This window comes from Brienomyrus brachyistius, chromosome 21, assembly GCF_023856365.1.
Source record: "Brienomyrus brachyistius isolate T26 chromosome 21, BBRACH_0.4, whole genome shotgun sequence".
NCBI lineage: Eukaryota > Metazoa > Chordata > Actinopteri > Osteoglossiformes > Mormyridae > Brienomyrus > Brienomyrus brachyistius.
In genome coordinates this window covers 12,393,465-12,410,181 of record NC_064553.1, presented here as the reverse complement: position 1 = coordinate 12,410,181, position 16,717 = coordinate 12,393,465, and the positions used below count along the sequence as shown (strand labels likewise).

Here is a 16,717-nt window from a genome sequence, read left to right as displayed (position 1 = left end):
AAATTGCGTTTTCTACGCCATTTCAGACAGGAGATTTGTTTGGCTATGCCTAGATTTTTTTATACAATTTAGACAGCACAGAATCATTAACCTATTTTAACGCATTCATTTATACAACCACATATTTCCCACATTTTGACATCAGTGATGCAGTGAAGATACACTCTCTTTATTTCTTGACACCAACCCTTCCCATTAATCCGGGTTTGGGACCGACACCTAGTTGAGCTGGCTTGCTCACTTAAGTGACTGGGTTAGGTTAAACTATATACATATTTACAAAGACTACAATAAACATCCCGGAATATGTAGTCTAACTAAACGCAGTTTAAAGAAGGTAGTCTACCTGGCGAAACTGCAAACAAATTAAAAGGTCCACAGCATATAATCGGGATATATCCAAGCAGTTTTTAAGAACGTAACCTACGCGGCGAAATTGAATTACTTTCTGGACAAACAAACGCAACCAGGTATGAACATTACGCACCTTCCCAGTCTTAACGTATGTCATCAGACGGATGAGGACGTTAGACATCCTACCCATCATGCACTGCAGTTTTGTTGCAAATTCCTCAAACAGAAACCCATTAAATACGAAAGGAACAGCTTAGTTTGACTTCAAAATATTTACTATGTATTGTAAATAAAGTGTTTTGTAGGGATTTTACAGATTTTGTTTTCCAAAAATTAGAAATTACACCATACACCAACCATAATAAGAATGTATACAAAAGATGAAAGATATATAAAATAGCAAGTAAATTAACAACTTCCATTATTATATTCCAACTATCAAGAGTCTCGGATGGATTATGTCAATATAAATTTATGTGTATTTATTATATGCGACGGTCCCCATTTTGCAGGGGGGGGGCCTTCTCCGGTCCAGGGGAGGGCCCGGACCCAGGGGCGGTGGCCCCGCCCGCCACACCTATAGCTCCGCTCCTGACCGTAATACTTCAGTCAAAAATGTAGTACAAGGCTGATAGGCATGTTTCAGTATGCAGCGGAGCAGAGGTGGCGATTTCAGATCCAGAGAGTACAAATCCAGACCAAGATTTTGTTTCAACCAACCAGTTGGGTAGTCTGTGACTGTGACTCTTTATACTCAAGTGGTTGGTTGAAACAAAATCTGGGTCTGGATTTGTACTCTCTGGACCTGAAATCTCCACCTCTGCAGCGGAGTAGTACACATTTGTTTTGTACTATACAAGTAAATAAACAGGTCTTTCACAAACGTATGCCTGCTCGCTACAACCGCAAAGCTAAAGCTAACAAGACATATATTTAATACTACTGAAAAGAAAAAATGGAGACCGCAACTAAATTCGCTCCCTGCGTGCCCCATGTACAACCAGGGAAACAATAAACGAATGGCTGCTTCCGAATAGTATCCTTTCTGAATTAATGAAGATTAACCAAATAACAAGAGATTTGGATACCACATCCTTAACAGCCAGAGAACCTTTTGTACAATATTTATTTGTTTGTTTATACATACATGCATTTATTTAATCAAGTTCGAACTATCCATCTATAGTCGCGCGTCGTAGAAATTACATGTAAATAAGATGCTGTACCCCATTTTGATCACAATCTATTCCCCCCATTGCTAATAAAGAACTAACAAAACGACTTGTTCATCTTCCAATTTTAGGGTGGCGGTGTAGTTTCTTATGAAATTACTTGTTAACTTTAACCTACGAGTTTTGAGTCTCACATGCTTATTTAAATTATTTAACATTAAGGTCCTGTTATGCCGTGAAAAAACGACACACGAAAGTGGCCAGAAGCTACAAAAGTTCTCGGTGAAGACCGCAAAGGAACTTGGAACCATGGGCGGTTGCACAAAACATTTTTCTTAAAGTCTTACTTAGTTTCCTTACAATACAATCGGTTGCGACAAACACATAAAGGTTCTCCCCTTAGGGTTCCTTAAAGATGTTCAAGGGAACAATTAGGTGCAGTAAGTCGAATTCGCCACATTTGCTTGTTTTTGTTCGAAGTTTTCTTGCTTGTATTCAAAATGACGTTATCTCTTTCGAAGTGCCAATTTTGACGTTTCTGAAATTCTAAAAGACGTAATAATAGTCACGTGACAAGCGTTCTTAAATACGTAGCTCGACGCAATACTTGGCATTTGTATGAAAATGAACTCAGGTGGTTGGTGTGTTTTGAGAGCTGGTGAAGACTACAGACGTCGACAAGGTACGTAACCCCCCTATCCGAAATGTGTACATCAAATCTGCAAATTAGCTATAAAGTAATCCACTCCTCCTTTTCCTTTTGAAAGACTCAGATATATAAGAAAATTCTCTATTTGTTTTCCTAAACTGTAGAAGCCTGCTTATCTCACAGCACACTCTTTTGCAGTGGTTAAACACTTATAGTATGTTGCTGAGATGTCACAAAAGTGACAGGTGATGTGTCCTACATTGTGGTACACTGTTTATAATGGACTAATGCCTCTTCCACCCATAAAATAATTTTGTCGTCTCTCTCTGTTTCTGTCAGCAATGGCATTTCCCTCCTTCCTGCATATCCTCCTCATCTTCTCCCTGGTGGGCAGCGGCTTTGCGGAAGATGAGGCTTCTCCTGAAGGCTGTGGCTCTTTCCTGAAGAGGCCGCTGTGTAACCTGCATGCAGTGTGGGGCCAGGCAGTGACATTGGCGGCAGGCATAGGGGCCCTAGCCTCACTGATCCTGGCCCTGGTGCTGTTCTGCCGCCTGCGTCAAATCAGAGAGCCTGAGGCTCGCAGTGGGGTGGCACCGCTGCTCCTACTCCTCGCCACCGTCCTCATGCTCTGCGTCCTCAGTTTTGCGTATGTCATCGAGCGGGACGACACTGTCTGTATTGCCCGGCACTCCCTCTGGGGGGCACTGTTTGTCCTGGCCACAGCATGCCAAGCGACCCAGGGTGCACGACTGCTGAAGTGCTCCGGTTTCAGACCCCTGGCAGGGGTGCTGATCGGCATGGCCATAATGCAGGGCATAGCCATTCTCCAATGGATCCTGGCAATTGCACTGCACCCGGGCCAGCCCGTCTGCCAGTACCATCCGCCACATTTCAGCTTGGCCTGCATGTACGGGCTGGCCCTGCTCCTAGCACTGCCATTGACCTTGGCCTGTGGCTTGTTTCAGGGGCAGCCACAGTGGATATGCCGGGCCTTGTGTCTGCTCCTCATGAGCATTGCTTCACTCCTTATTTGGGTATTTTACTTATTTTATCAATTCAAAAAAGTGTTTCCTGACCAGTCCTCCAGCTGGAAGGACCAGTTACAGGCAGAGGTACTGGTGGCACAGGCCTGGCTGCTGCTGGTGCTCCATGTCGCTCCTCAAGCCCATGCCTGCCTGCGCCCAGCCCCGCAGCACTCGGGTACAGATAATGTTTGGGAGCAGGCCCAGCCCCGCCTGAGGGAGGCCAGTATAGAGGAGGGCCTTCCCCTGTCCCCCCAGCCCAGTGTAGAGAGCCTGGGCTCTCCATCACGCAGCAGCTCAGGTACAGTACTTTCTGTTTTACTACATTGACCTACTGCTTGTGTGTTTGAGAGAGAGCATGACACTCACTATTTCCTCCCACTCTTACATGAAGCTGGTTCAGAAAGTCAGTGGCCCAGCACATCCTTCCATATGGAGATGAGCAGCAATGCAGTGAGTGCATCTCCTCATTCAGCACCTCACACACATACACAATGAGGCAACCCAAACACTGCACTGAACATACAGGTTTGGTCTACAGGCCTTTCCCTGTTCCTCAGACCTCACCTGACCAGAGCCTAAATACCATGGATGCAGGTCAAATTAGAACTGGGCTGCACCCCCATCAGTCCGAGTTACATCATGCTGTTTAGGGGGTGCATGTATACACAAGTAGCCCTCAGCAATCCCAGTCAAAACTTTTAAGTGTCACCACTGAACTGCTGAAGGATGTTTATAAGGTCAGTAAATACTTGTCTCTCATCTGCAGGAGCCCATGCCCTCCACCTCCACCGGAATATATCACATTTGGCATACACAGTCATCGGGATTTTGAGCAGGATGGCTCTGCTCGATTGGCCATGGACCTGCTGCTGCTCCCCACTGGACATCTGCAAGATTATTAATACTTACATGATTAAAATATGTAATTTTTATGACCATCTGTGTAATTGGTGTGTTTTGTTGCTAAAGGGTTAAATAAGCATTTAATTGTATTCACTATATGATATATAAGAAGATTCATGCTGGAGATTCTCTAGAATAAATTTGTATTTTATATCCACAATTTAATATAATTTACTAAAGCTTTCATGTTTTATTTTAATACGAAGGAGCACAGTCCCTTTATTTGGGCGCTCACCTGCTATGCTCTGTGTTACGTCCACAACACTGCTGAGTAATCGGCAAGACAAAATTTAAACAATGGTTTTAGACTGATTTTGACTTGATTTTTAGTGACGTCTAATCAGGTAAACATGACAGTTATGTTCAGGGGTCAATACTATGGGAAATTCTGACCTACATTGTGACCAAAATGCATTTTCTTACCATGTCACAGACCTTTTGTTCTTCTGTGGACAAGTTGGCAATCCCTGGTTATGTCATCACTTTACTCAACATGTTTATATATATATACACTATATTAAAAGTGCATTTTAAAGTGGTTATATATTAATTTCCACTTCCGTCGCTTTCGTATGATTTCTTATCCAAGGCAGGGTTATGGTGAGTCTGAAATCTATAAGCAGGCACAAAGAAGGGTCTCATTCTGCCCATTCAGTCCTATGGGAAAAATCCAAATCCAACAATGACAATCTTAACCGTAAGTAACCAAACAGCTAAAAGACTTTGGGCATCTTTAGATTTTTCTTTGCACTCAGATTTTTATGAAACTGAGTTTCCCCTTGTGGGGATTGAAAAACTTGGTCTTCACAATGTAATATATACTTAACCTACACACACAGATAGACACACACAGACACAAACACAGTCGTGTAAACATAGCTTTTTGGGGACTGCACATTCATTTCTATGGGAAAAATACTAATGCTGACAATGACAAGCTTAACCCCCACCCAGCCCTAACCATAACCATAAGTAACCAAACAAAATGCAAGGGTTTTTGCATTTTTAGTATTTTTTAGTGCAGTCACAGATTTTAAAAAAATACAGTTTTCCCATGTGGGGACCAGGATCACAGTGTGGAGGGCCAATGTAATGGCATCATCAGATGACCTGTTTAACCAGTAGGCAAACTGATGTTGGTCCAGGGAGGGAGGTATGTTCTTCTTGATGTGTGCTAGGACCAGCCGCTCAAAGCACTTCATGATGATGGGGGTCAGGGCCATTGGATGGTAGTCATTCAGGGTCCTGACCGCTGCCTGTTTAGGGACGGGCCTGATGGGGGCAGACTTGAGGCAGGTGCGGACAGTGGCTAATACAAATCTAGCACTGTAGAAATAGGATTTTGAAAGGCTGACCACAGGTCTGAAAAACCATGCTGCATGTATAATAGAATAATGTTTGAGCCGGGGTCAAAACCTAATACAAGGAATTGTGTGTGACAAGACTGACTCCATTCATATGGAGACTTGAGGCCAGACTCACCTACCACAGATCTGATGTCATGTAAGGAAAACATTGACATCAGGAAGAATAAATGGTCAATCCGAAATAAAAATATGATCTTGTGATGTCATAGTCTCTGTACTATGAAAAAAATATATGTTTCAGATGTGTGTCCTGTTAAAGAGCATGCACACAGAACACGCTCCTCTATGAGCTCATTGCAGCCCTGTCCTGTCCTCCCTAAATGTGTGCAAATACAGACACACAAAGAGAGCTTCTACTTTACCCTCTGTATCTGCAGGCGGAGTTTCTGTGGAGGGAAGTGGTAAAGGAAGACTTTATTGTCACGCTACGTTTACAGTCACTCCTTTTAGAAACCTTGCCAATAATAAATACATGATGTATGTGAGCTAGTTTACGCTCATCACAATTCCATGGGGAAGTAAAATGAGGTTTTTCTATTATTTGTTGCAGCCCCACGTATCACTACAACCTATTGTGGCGACATTATGTGTCCCAAATTGCCAATTGGAACTTTTGTTCCATTGCCGGAGCATTTCTCTAGGTGTGGGATCTCCACTGTCACCTCACAGAAGTAGATCCCTTGATTGATGAAGTTAGTATTCCTTAGAGTCAGTCTGGACCAACTGTGTCCCCCCTCCTCGTACACCAGCTCTTTGGGGTCCCCATCGTCTGATACGTTTCTTCTATTGTCTCGAATGCTGGAGGACACCAGCACACGGCCTCCCTGGGATCCATCACTATGAGACCAGGTCACTCGAACCCTAGACTCGTCTGGCACCTGGAAGGTGCAGTTGAGTGTCAGGGAGTCCCCAGTGGTGGCCCAGGATTCCTGAGGCTGGGACACTGTGCACCAGCCCACAGCAGCTTCCACACACGCCAACACTGTGACGATGGGGAAGAGAGGATATGTGTCAGAGAAGTTAATCACAGACAGAAAGCTGCATGTGCCTCTGAAATACAGACTTCTGGGCACGGTGGAGATGCTTTTTAATGTTAAAGGAGAGAAACATTAATTAAACTAACTAGACATGCAGACCAAGAACCTTAATCAGCTTATAAATATCAGTATAATATTCTGCGGCCATTTATGTTAACTGCTGATAATCCCCTCTTTGATTCAGGTAATTATTCCATATGTAATGCAGGTAATGATTTATCATTCTTGCCATATACAAACAAGTGAGACTGAATGTAGCTATTTGTTTGCAGTCTGTATCTGTGCCTGCTTATTCCAATCAAGGTTAATATTCAGAAGCCTCATTATTTTGTAGAAGCTAGATTTACATATTTTTTTCTGCATTCAGAGGTGCACTTTTGGTTATTCAAATAATTTTTTGTTTAGAGTTTGGACTAGATTTTACAGAAAATGTTATGTTTGTTCTAATTAAAACAGAATAGAGAGAGGCAATACTAGGAGAGTCATAAGTAAAAGACAAAATTTTCTAAAGAATATTATATATCATTTTCAACTCTTGAATATCTTACTGAAAATATGATATATGATTAAACTGCCGAATCTGTGTGATGTTATCCATTGCACTGTAGCCGCGTGATTGGCTGATTTATTAACTGCATGAACACACATGTTCCTAATAAAGTACTAAGTGAGTGTGCATTTATATTATTATGGGTCATAACGCGATACATATAAAGGAGAGGTCTGTGGTGACAGCACTACCCACTGCACCACCTATAAAAGTTATGTGAATGTGTTCTAACTGTAAAAATATCTTATTGTACTGTACTCACCATCCTTCCTAAGTTTTGTTTATTTAAATTGAGATATTACAAGATAACTTTTTGCCTTTTTCAGCTATTATTTCTAGTATTATGCTTGAATGAAAACTTCCAGAATCCTATTTCTACAGTTCTAGATATTGCAAAAATGCTAAATAAAATTAAAGCTTTAGTAAAAGTAGTAATACATGTTACATTGTAGATATAAAATACAAATGAATACTAGAGTTTCTCCTATATGAATTCTCTCATATATAGTATACTGAATAAAATTTAATTCTTTTGTAACCCTTTAGACAACAAAAAAACACAACAAATCATATCAGATGATTATATACATTATATATTTTATTCATTCATAGATTGTACAGTTTCCTGGTCCCCATATGGGAAAACTCTATTTTATAAAAACCTGTGACTGCAATGAAAAAACTGAAAAAGCAAAAACTCTTGTATTTGGTTTGGTTACTTATGGTTATGGTTAGGGCTGGGTGGGGGTTAAGCTTGTCATTGTCAGCATTAGTATTTTTCCCATAGAAATGAATGAGCAGTCCCCAAAAAGGTATGATTACACGACTGTGTTTGTGTGTCTATCTGTGTGTGTAGGTTAAGTATATATTACATTGTGAAGACCGATGTTTTCGATCCCCACAGGGGGAAAATCTGTTTCATAAAAATCTGAGTGCAAAGAAAAATCTAAAGATGCCCAAAGTCTTTTAGCTGTTTGGTTACTTACGGTTCAGATTGTCATTGTTGGATTTGGGTTTTTCCCATAGGACTGAATGGGCAGAATGAGACCCTTCTTTGTGCCTGCTTATAGATTTCAGACTCACCATAACCCTGCCTTGGATAAGAAATCATACGAAAGTGACGGAAGTGGAAATTAATATATAACCACTTTAAAATGCACTTTTAATACAGTGTATATATATATAAACATGTTGAGTAAAGTGATGACATAACCAGGGATTGCCAACTTGTCCACAGAAGAACAAAAGGTCTGTGACATGGTAAGAAAATGCATTTTGGTCACAATGTAGGTCAGAATTTCCCATAGTATTGACCCCTGAACATAACTGTCATGTTTACCCGATTAGACTTCACTAAAAATCAAGTCAAAATCAGTCTAAAACCATTGTTTAAATTTTGTCTTCTCGATTACTCAGCAGTGTTGTGGACGTAACACAGAGCATAGCAGGTGAGTGCCCAAATAAAGGGACTGTGCTCCTTCATATTAAAATCAAAAATGAAAGCTTTAGCAAATTATGGTAAATTGTGGATATAAAATACAAATTAATTCTAGAGAATCTCCAACATGAATCTTCTTATATATCATGTAGTGAATACAATTAAATGCTTATTTAACCCTTTAGCCACAAAACACACCAATTACACGGATGGTCATTATATATACATTATATATTTTAATCATGTAAGTATTATATTCTTGCAGATGTCCAGTGGGGAGCGGCAGCTGGTCCATGGCCAATCGAGTAGAGCCATCCTCCTCAAAATCCCGATGACTGTGTATGCCAAATGTGATATATTCCGGTGGAGGTGGAGGGCATGGGCTCCTGCAGATGAGAGACAAGTATTTACTGACCTTATAAACATCCTTCAGCAGTTCATTGGTGACACTTAAAAGTTTTGACTGGGATTGCTGAGGGCTACTTGTGTATATATGCACCCCCTAAACAGCATGATGTAACTCGGACTGATGGGGGTGCAGCCCAGTTCTAATTTGACCTGCATCCATGGTATTTAGACTCTGGTCAGGTGAGGTCTGAGGAACAGGGAAAGGCCTGTAGACCAAACCTGTATGTTCAGTGCAGTGTTTGGGTTGCCTCCTTGTGTCTGTGTGTGAGGTGCTGAATGAGGAGATGCACTCACTGCGTTGCTGCTCATCTCGATGTGGAAGGATGTGCTGGGCGTTGGTTCTGCACTTCCACTTCTCTGACTTCCAGAACCAGCTTCATGTAAGAGGAAATAGTGAGGGTTATGCTCTCTCTCAAACACACAAACAGTAGGTCAATGTAGTAAAAAAAGAAAACACTGTACCTGAGCTGCTGCGAGATGGAGAGCCCTGGCTCTCTACACTGGGCTGGGGGGACAGGGGAAGGCCCTCCTCTATACTGGCCTCCCTTGAGCGGGGTGGGGCTGGTGCGGGGCCAACACCATCAAGACCTGAGGGCTGTCGAGGTGGACGCAGGCAGGCGTAGGCCTCAGGGGCAGCGTGGAACAGCAGCAACAGCCAGGCCTGCACTGCTAGCACCTCTGCCCACAACTGGTCCTCCCAACTGGTGGACTGGCCGGGTGTCATTTTCAAAATATGATTACAGGCCACCCAGATGGCCCACAGCCCACCAGAGGTGCAGCTCATGCAGAGCAGCCACAACATCCTGCAACGCATCTGTGATTCCCCCTGAGCAATGCCCCTGACCAAGGTTATTGGCACTGCCACGAGCAGGACCAGCCTGTAAATGCAGGCCAAGGTGATGCTTAGTGGCTGGTACTGGCAGACTGGTTGGCCTGGATGCTTCACAATTGCCAGGATCCACTCAAACGTGGCAAAAGCTGGTATAAAGCGGTGCCACTCCACTGCGAGCTTCAGCCTCTGTGATGCGCCACAGGCGGCACAGCAACACCAGGGCCAGGATCAGTGAGGCCAGGACAACCACGCCTGCCGCCTCTGCCACCGCTACACCCCACACTGCGTCCAGGTCACACAGCGCAGTGAAGGGCCTCTTCAGGAGGGAGCCACAGCCTCAAGGAGAAGCCTCATCCTCTGCAAAGCTGTGGCTCACCAGGGAGAAGATGAGGAGGATATGGAACATGGAAGGGAATGCCATTGCTGACAGAGAGACGACAGAATCATTTTAGGGGTGGAAGAGGCATTAGTTCATTATAAACAATATACTGCTATGTAGGACACAGCACCTGTGACAAAGTCAGATCAGCATAGTGTCAGTATTTAACCACTGCGGAAAAGTGTATTGTGAGATAAGCAGATTTCCACAGGTTAACAAATGGAGAAGCTGAAGGATATATCCGAGTCTTTCAAAAGCAAAGAAACAAGTGGATGACTTTATGGCTCCTCCTAATTATCCCCCCAAGAGTCTGATACCATCTGATGACAATGCACAAATTAAATATTTTTTCTTAATTCCCACAATTTTTTACTACTAGCCTACTGGAATAGTTCAGTGAAAAATGGAGTACAAGTGCAACGTGCTTTTCTTTTGTATCCAGCGTACTGGTGGTTAGTATTTTTGTACATAATTTGAGCATAATTTGCAGTCTTTAAAGGACACATTTCGATAGGGGGTTACCTTGCCGAAGTCGGTCGTTTTCACCAGCTCGTAAAACACGATGTTCACCTATGCTCATTCTCATCTGAATTCCCAAGTATTCTTTGGATATAGGTAGCCCTCTGCAAACATTTATTGAGATTTTAGAGGTATATTTAAAAAAAATACTGTAATCTCGATTTGAACTGAGCGTCGAACTGCATTCGCGTATGCGTACTTCCTGCATTCTCCAATGGTCTCCCGCGTGAGCGCTCCTCTGGTTTTGCACTAGGAAGTAATGACGGGAAGTTCTGCTCAATTAACTGATTCGATTCTTTCGAACTGTCCGTTGTAATGAATCGATTCTAAAATCGATTCTATTATTCACTTTTTTTCGTATTTTTTTTGCGCCTGACCATATGACTCAACGAATCATAGGATCGGATAATAAATCTGTCTGATGGTTACGTTATTTGACTGAAAAATAACTCTGGTCATCAACAAAAATGTTCAGCTTCACTATTCACAAAAAAAAAAAAAAATATATATATATATATATATATATATATATAAAGAGCAGAAAGGGTGTCGATGCTGAAAAAACAAGTGTGTATATATATAGTTCTTATTTTCTTTACTTAAGCCAAATTCATGTGCATGAGTATCAAGTAGATCAGAGTTAACAACAACTGCAATATTACCAATACAATCACACATACACATACAATGAGCATTGTAAACTTGCATACGTTGTGTAAACGTCAAAGTAATAAATATCTTAGTTTGCTCTTTGATGAAAGACATATAGTTTTATTATACAGAAATGCAATCATTTACTGTTTTGATAAATGATGAAGAGCTGCGTTTAATTTATTCCTTTTAACAGTGTAGCTAACCATTGCTAGAACAAGGGTATATTTTGTGTTTAATGTGCCCTACCGCTTGTGTTTGGATACCACATTGGCACCTTCAGCCATTGAAGTGACGCGTAGCCATGCATGCAGGCCACACAGTGTTTACATTCTTGTGGTGCACCAGAGAGCAGGAAGTGAGGAAGTGAGGTGTAGATAGCCAAATAGAAACTATGTGACTATTTACACCCTGGTGCAAATAGACACTCCATTACTGTAAACACCATTAGTGTTGCCTTCTAGTGCATTGTGGTTTGTGTGTGCTGTGCTTTCATCAACAGAACTTTTCACAATTAGAAGAATGTAATTCCTAATTTTATGATGATACATTGTCTTTGTGGGGCGTCTAGGAAGCCACAACTGAGAATAAAATGTAAAGCAGAGACTGGATTTGTATTATAAAGGACCTGCTCTATGAACGAAGGTGATATGGGAAATTTATTTTGGATTCAGCTGCCTGGTAACCAGAGGTGGCGATTTCTGCTCCAGAAAGTACAAATCCAGACCAAGATTTTGTTTCAACCAACCAGTTGGGTACTCTGTGACTGTGACTCTTTATGCTCAGCTGGTTGGTTGAAACAAAATCTTGGTCTGGATTTGTACTCTCTGGACTTGAAATCTCCACCTCTGCTGTTAACTGATTGTTGGTGCCACAGTTAGTGGTTTCAGCATGTTCCTGGCATTTTCACATGCTACAGTTTCTAGAGCAGGGATCTCCAGCCTTTTTTGCAGCCAGAGCTACTTCTATGACGCAAACAATGTGGGGATATGCGTCTTGGAGGGGGGGGATGTTAAAAGTAAATGACTGGACCAGCAAAATCTAGTTCAAGATACATTAAAAAAATGGCTTGCATTGAGATTTGCTTGAAATATCGTCATTTTCAAGGCGTTGAAAAGGTGCCAATGTTGGCGTGACAGAGCCAACAGTATGCCTGATATTAATGTTGCTATGATTGCATTGTCTTTACTTATAAGCTGTTGCGTGCAGCAGATGTCAAAAGGGTAAAATATACAGACAAACGTGGGGTGGATGCAAGCTGGCAAATCAGACTATCAGCCTGAAATAAGTCCATGTCGATTTGTTAGTGACTCGAGTCCCTACCTCTGGTTTAGACAGGCATTTAGCACATTTCATAAGTGTCATGGCTGGATTAAAGGAGGGAATGATGATCTATACACTAGTGGATGGTTTTGGGAAATGGAACTTTATTGGACACAAAATGTACAAGGGTACAAATGGAGAGCCTGGTCGGATTTGGAACACAGGGATTACGTGGAACAGGGTACAGACAGGACTAACGTTAACTGAATGCAGATTACGTCGACGACACCTACAATGACCAATCTGGGGAGGAAGGGCTGGGTAGGCAGACATACACACCGATGACATGTAACAAACCAGAGGAAAGTGTAGATGTTATCACAATAGTCTGTGAAAAGTTAGGTGATTGCACGCCTAATATATATGTATATGCGTGTGTGTGTGTATTTATTTATGAAAAATAAGTACATATAGTATACAGTATTAACCCGAGCAGATGCTGGCTTATGTTTTTAGGCCACTGGTCTGGACAGGCTTCCGCCCCCCAAGCTTGGTGAGGGCCTCCAGGGACTTGGGGCTCGGGGCCTGACACGGTTTGTCCTGGTACTGGTTGAGGCAGCTGATCCGACTTGATCTGTGGTCCGGTATGTGGCTGTGGGACCAAGCTTGACTGAAGGGGCGACGAGCATGTGGAATGTTGGCATAGATCACATCTTTTACATAAAAGAAAGACAAGAAAAGATCAAAGAGCTGACAACTTGATGATGGCAGTGAAATCCAACGAAACGGGTTTGCTGAAGTGGAAGGGAACAGAAACAATGCTTGCAGAAGAAGGAGCTTCTCTTAACCACACAACCACTCAGGGGAAGAACTTTTATTTACAACCTTCTGGGAACTGAACTTGCAGCCAATTGGTCACAAAGCCTGTTGTTAAACTACTACACAGATTTACTGCAATAAAGGTTTGCTGCAATAAAGAATGTGGACGGGCCAATCCATATGTGTGTTACGTTGCACCGAGAAATTAAGTTGGGAGCTGTCATGTGTTGTGCTACCCTCCTCAACACGCATAGTGGTAAATGGTAATGCACCTCTCCATGGCGGTTTAAGTGTACTTTCTTCTACTGCTAACTCCTTGGACAGGTACCTCCAACATTCTGTTATGAAGAATATTTACAGGATCAGCACTAGAACAATGGCCTACCTTTGGGCCTCTTCTTCCAGCAGTAGACTGACAATCCCAACATCATGCCGGTCAGCAGAAAAGCCCCCATTCCCACCCCCACCCAGATCTTCCAGCCTGAAGGCAAGGAGGGAAAACGTGAGGAATATGGCACATGGGAAATATTCCATTAAACCAACAGCATATCTGACCCACAGTCATTAGTATACCGTGTACAGGCTGCTTCTTAAACAGAGAAGATTGTCCAAGTCTTGCAGTGATCTGCCTGAGTCCGCCTTACTGAAGTCTGAGTAAGGACCATATCGTTAGCAAATTGAGTCAGAGTCAAGACCAAATCCAGCAGGGGAGCGAGTCCAAGGTGACACCGAGTCTATAACCCGAGCAGGGTAGCCGAGTCCAAGTCCAGACAAACGTCAAGTTCAATTCTAGGCCATAAATCATAATTCTGAACAGATAAATTCAAGACTAAACAAATGCTTCAAATTATTACAAAGAAACAATTGATTTAAAATGACCACCAGCTAAGAAATAATTATTTTCAACTAAGAAAAAAATGATTTCTCAAACAGCAAGGTAAGAGAAACACACCTGAAACCGCTGTAACACGTACTAATCATACATTTCATTGTACCATGAATGTATCCCACTGAACACATTTAAACATGGTTCTGGAACCACCAGACATGAGGATGTGATAAAACTATGTGGGTGGGTGCGCAAAGTTAAACAAAATTGAAGATAATTTAAGAAATCCACCAGGGATGGCGGGGGGGGAGGGGATGATTAATGAATGTTTGAGCCGGGGTCAAAACCTAATACAAGGAATTGTGTGTGACAAGACTGACTCCATTCATATGGAGACTTGAGGCCAGACTCACCTACCAGAGATCTGATGTCATGTAAGGAAAACATTGAAATCAGGAAGAATAAATGGTCAATCCGAAATAAAAATATGATCTTGTGGTGTCATAGTCTGTGTACTATGAAAAAAATATATGTTTCAGATGTGTGTCCTGTTAAAGAGCATGCATACAGAACACGCTCCTCTATGAGCTCACTGCAGCCCTGTCCTGTCCCCCTTAAATGTGTGCAAATACAGACACACAAAGAGAGCTTCTACTTTACCCTCTGTATCTGCAGGCGGAGTTTCTGTGGAGGGAAGTGGTAAAGGAAGACTTTATTGTCACGCTACGTTTACAGTCACTCCTTTTAGAAACCTTGCCAATAATAAATACATGATGTATGTGAGCTAGTTTATGCTCATCACAATTCCATGGGGAAGTAAAATGAGGTTTTTCTATTATTTGTTGCAGCCCCACGTATCACTACAACCTATCGTGGCGACATTATGTCTCCCAAATTACCAATTAGAACTTTCGTTCCATTGCCGGAGCATTTCTCTAGGTGTGGGATCTCCACTGTCACCTCACAGAAGTAGATCCCTTGATTGTTGAAGTTAGTATTTCTTAGAGTCAGTCTGGACCAACTGTGTCCCCCCTCCTCGTACACCAGCTCTTTGGGGTCCCCATCGTCTGATACATTTCTTCTATTGTCTCGAATGCTGGAGGACACCTGCACACGGCCTGCCTGGGATCCATCACTATGAGACCAGGTCACTCGAACCCTAGACTCGTCTGGCACCTGGAAGGTGCAGTTGAGTGTCAGGGAGTCCCCGGTGGTGGCCCAGGATTCCTGAGGCTGGGACACTGTGCACCAGCCCACAGCAGCTTCCACACACGCCAACACTGTGACGATGGGGAAGAGAGGATATGTGTCAGAGAAGTTAATCACAGACAGAAAGCTGCATGTGCCTCTGAAATACAGACTTCTGGGCACGGTGGAGACGCTTTTTAATGTTAAAGGAGAGAAACATTAATTAAACCACCTAGACATGCAGACCAAGAACCTTAATCAGCTTATAAATAACAGCATAATATTCTGCGGCCATTTATGTTAACTGCTGATAATCCCCTCTTTGATTCAGGTAATTATTCCATATGTAATGCAGGTAATGATTTATCATTCTTGCCATATACAAACAAGTGAGACTGAATGTAGCTATTTGTTTGCAGTCTGTATCTGTGCCTGCTTATTCCAATCGAGGTTAGTCAATGACTGGAATGTTAGATTAGCATATTTTATGCATTCAGAGGTGCATTTTTGGTTATTCAACTTTTGGTAAATTATCAATTAATGCATACAATATCAAAGCATGTGAATCTAAGTAATTGCTGTCAAACAAGAGAGGCAATACAAGAAGAGTCATACATAAAAGACTAAAGAATTCCTAAGAATATGTTTTACAACTCTTGAATCTCTTGCTAAAAATATTATATATATTTCAACTGCTACTTCCTACATCCTGTATAATTTGAAATAATTAGTAAAAAAAACGTTTTTGTGCATTATAAAGGCATTATGAAGGTGCAGTTAATGTAGAGCAAAACTACTTCCTACTTCCTGTAAAATTTGAAATAATTTTTTTTTAAAAAGTTTGATGAATGTGAGCGTAACACAAACTCTATAGAAGGGCTGATTGTGTCTTTACCTGTCATGAGTCCAACGGCTGTTTTGTGTCCCAGTTCCATTGCTGCAGTAAAGACAAGTGAAGTTACTCGCTGTCTGTCTGCATCCCACACTCACATCTAGAAGGGACATGGAGGGGAGGGGCGATGACCACAAATGACACAAAGCCTTTTTTTTCAGTCACTAATACTTCTTGCAGTGTTATGAATATTATTTCAAAGTAATGCTTGGTTGTAGTGTAGTAAAGTTTGTTTGATGGGGCATAAAGGTTTCAGATTCGGAATGTCAGCAATTTCAAAATCAATTACATAAACTCATATCGCAAACATTAACTCTCAGAGATTTGTCTTCAAATATGTATCATACTAGATCAGAATCAGAAGCATTTTATATGCCATGTACAAAATTATAAGGACTTTTTATTTTTTGAAGATGGTGGTATGTATTTAAACAGACCAAAT

The 16,717-nt window shown here is 41.9% G+C and overlaps 4 protein-coding genes across 4 annotated transcripts in view; 2 read left to right on the top strand and 2 right to left on the bottom strand.

Annotated features, from left to right (window-relative positions):
• The window catches only part of LOC125716533 (G-protein coupled receptor family C group 5 member B-like), a 37,979-nt gene that overhangs the window by 14,906 nt on the left and 6,356 nt on the right, over nt 1-16,717 (top strand). The window lies entirely within an intron of this gene.
• LOC125716543 (G-protein coupled receptor family C group 5 member B-like) lies at nt 1,096-4,135 on the top strand. The gene is made up of 4 exons (XM_048988972.1): nt 1,096-2,208; nt 2,515-3,498; nt 3,592-3,650; nt 3,967-4,135. Exons 1-4 carry the CDS (start codon nt 2,145-2,147, stop codon nt 4,030-4,032), a joined length of 1,173 nt encoding a protein of 390 aa, XP_048844929.1. The 5' UTR covers nt 1,096-2,144; the 3' UTR covers nt 4,033-4,135.
• Nucleotides 8,628-10,799, bottom strand: LOC125716574 (G-protein coupled receptor family C group 5 member B-like). The gene is made up of 4 exons (XM_048989039.1): nt 10,637-10,799; nt 9,366-10,158; nt 9,198-9,277; nt 8,628-8,881 (listed from the first exon to the last, which is right to left on the bottom strand). The coding sequence occupies exons 2-4, from the start codon at nt 9,715-9,717 to the stop codon at nt 8,816-8,818; spliced, it is 498 nt and encodes a 165-aa protein (XP_048844996.1). The 5' UTR covers nt 9,718-10,158; nt 10,637-10,799; the 3' UTR covers nt 8,628-8,815.
• The window catches only part of LOC125716579 (uncharacterized), a 32,461-nt gene continuing 28,435 nt past the window's right edge, over nt 12,692-16,717 (bottom strand). The window contains exons 3-7 of the mRNA XM_048989050.1: nt 16,279-16,320; nt 15,095-15,475; nt 14,856-14,879; nt 13,752-13,847; nt 12,692-13,260 (exon numbers count right to left, since the gene is read on the bottom strand). Coding sequence (XP_048845007.1) covers nt 13,052-13,260; nt 13,752-13,847; nt 14,856-14,879; nt 15,095-15,475; nt 16,279-16,318 — 750 coding nt within the window. The 5' untranslated portion in view covers nt 16,319-16,320 and the 3' untranslated portion in view covers nt 12,692-13,051. The remainder of the gene's footprint in view (nt 13,261-13,751; nt 13,848-14,855; nt 14,880-15,094; nt 15,476-16,278; nt 16,321-16,717) is intronic.

What these genes read in the sequence shown, in the direction of transcription:
- LOC125716574 (XM_048989039.1), bottom strand. Translation starts at nt 9,717, where the DNA reads ATGCGTTGCAGGATGTTGTGGCTGCTCTGCATGAGCTGCACCTCTGGT. An exon ending in TCCATCTCGCAGCAGCTCAG is followed by an intron (nt 9,278 to 9,365) that starts GTACAGTGTTTT and finishes TCTTACATGAAG; the next exon opens with CTGGTTCTGGAAGTCAGAGA. An exon ending in TCGAGATGAGCAGCAACGCA is followed by an intron (nt 8,882 to 9,197) that starts GTGAGTGCATCT and finishes TCTCATCTGCAG; the next exon opens with GAGCCCATGCCCTCCACCTC.
- LOC125716543 (XM_048988972.1), top strand. Translation starts at nt 2,145, where the DNA reads ATGAAAATGAACTCAGGTGGTTGGTGTGTTTTGAGAGCTGGTGAAGAC. An exon ending in AGACTACAGACGTCGACAAG is followed by an intron (nt 2,209 to 2,514) that starts GTACGTAACCCC and finishes TGTTTCTGTCAG; the next exon opens with CAATGGCATTTCCCTCCTTC. An exon ending in TGGAGATGAGCAGCAATGCA is followed by an intron (nt 3,651 to 3,966) that starts GTGAGTGCATCT and finishes TCTCATCTGCAG; the next exon opens with GAGCCCATGCCCTCCACCTC.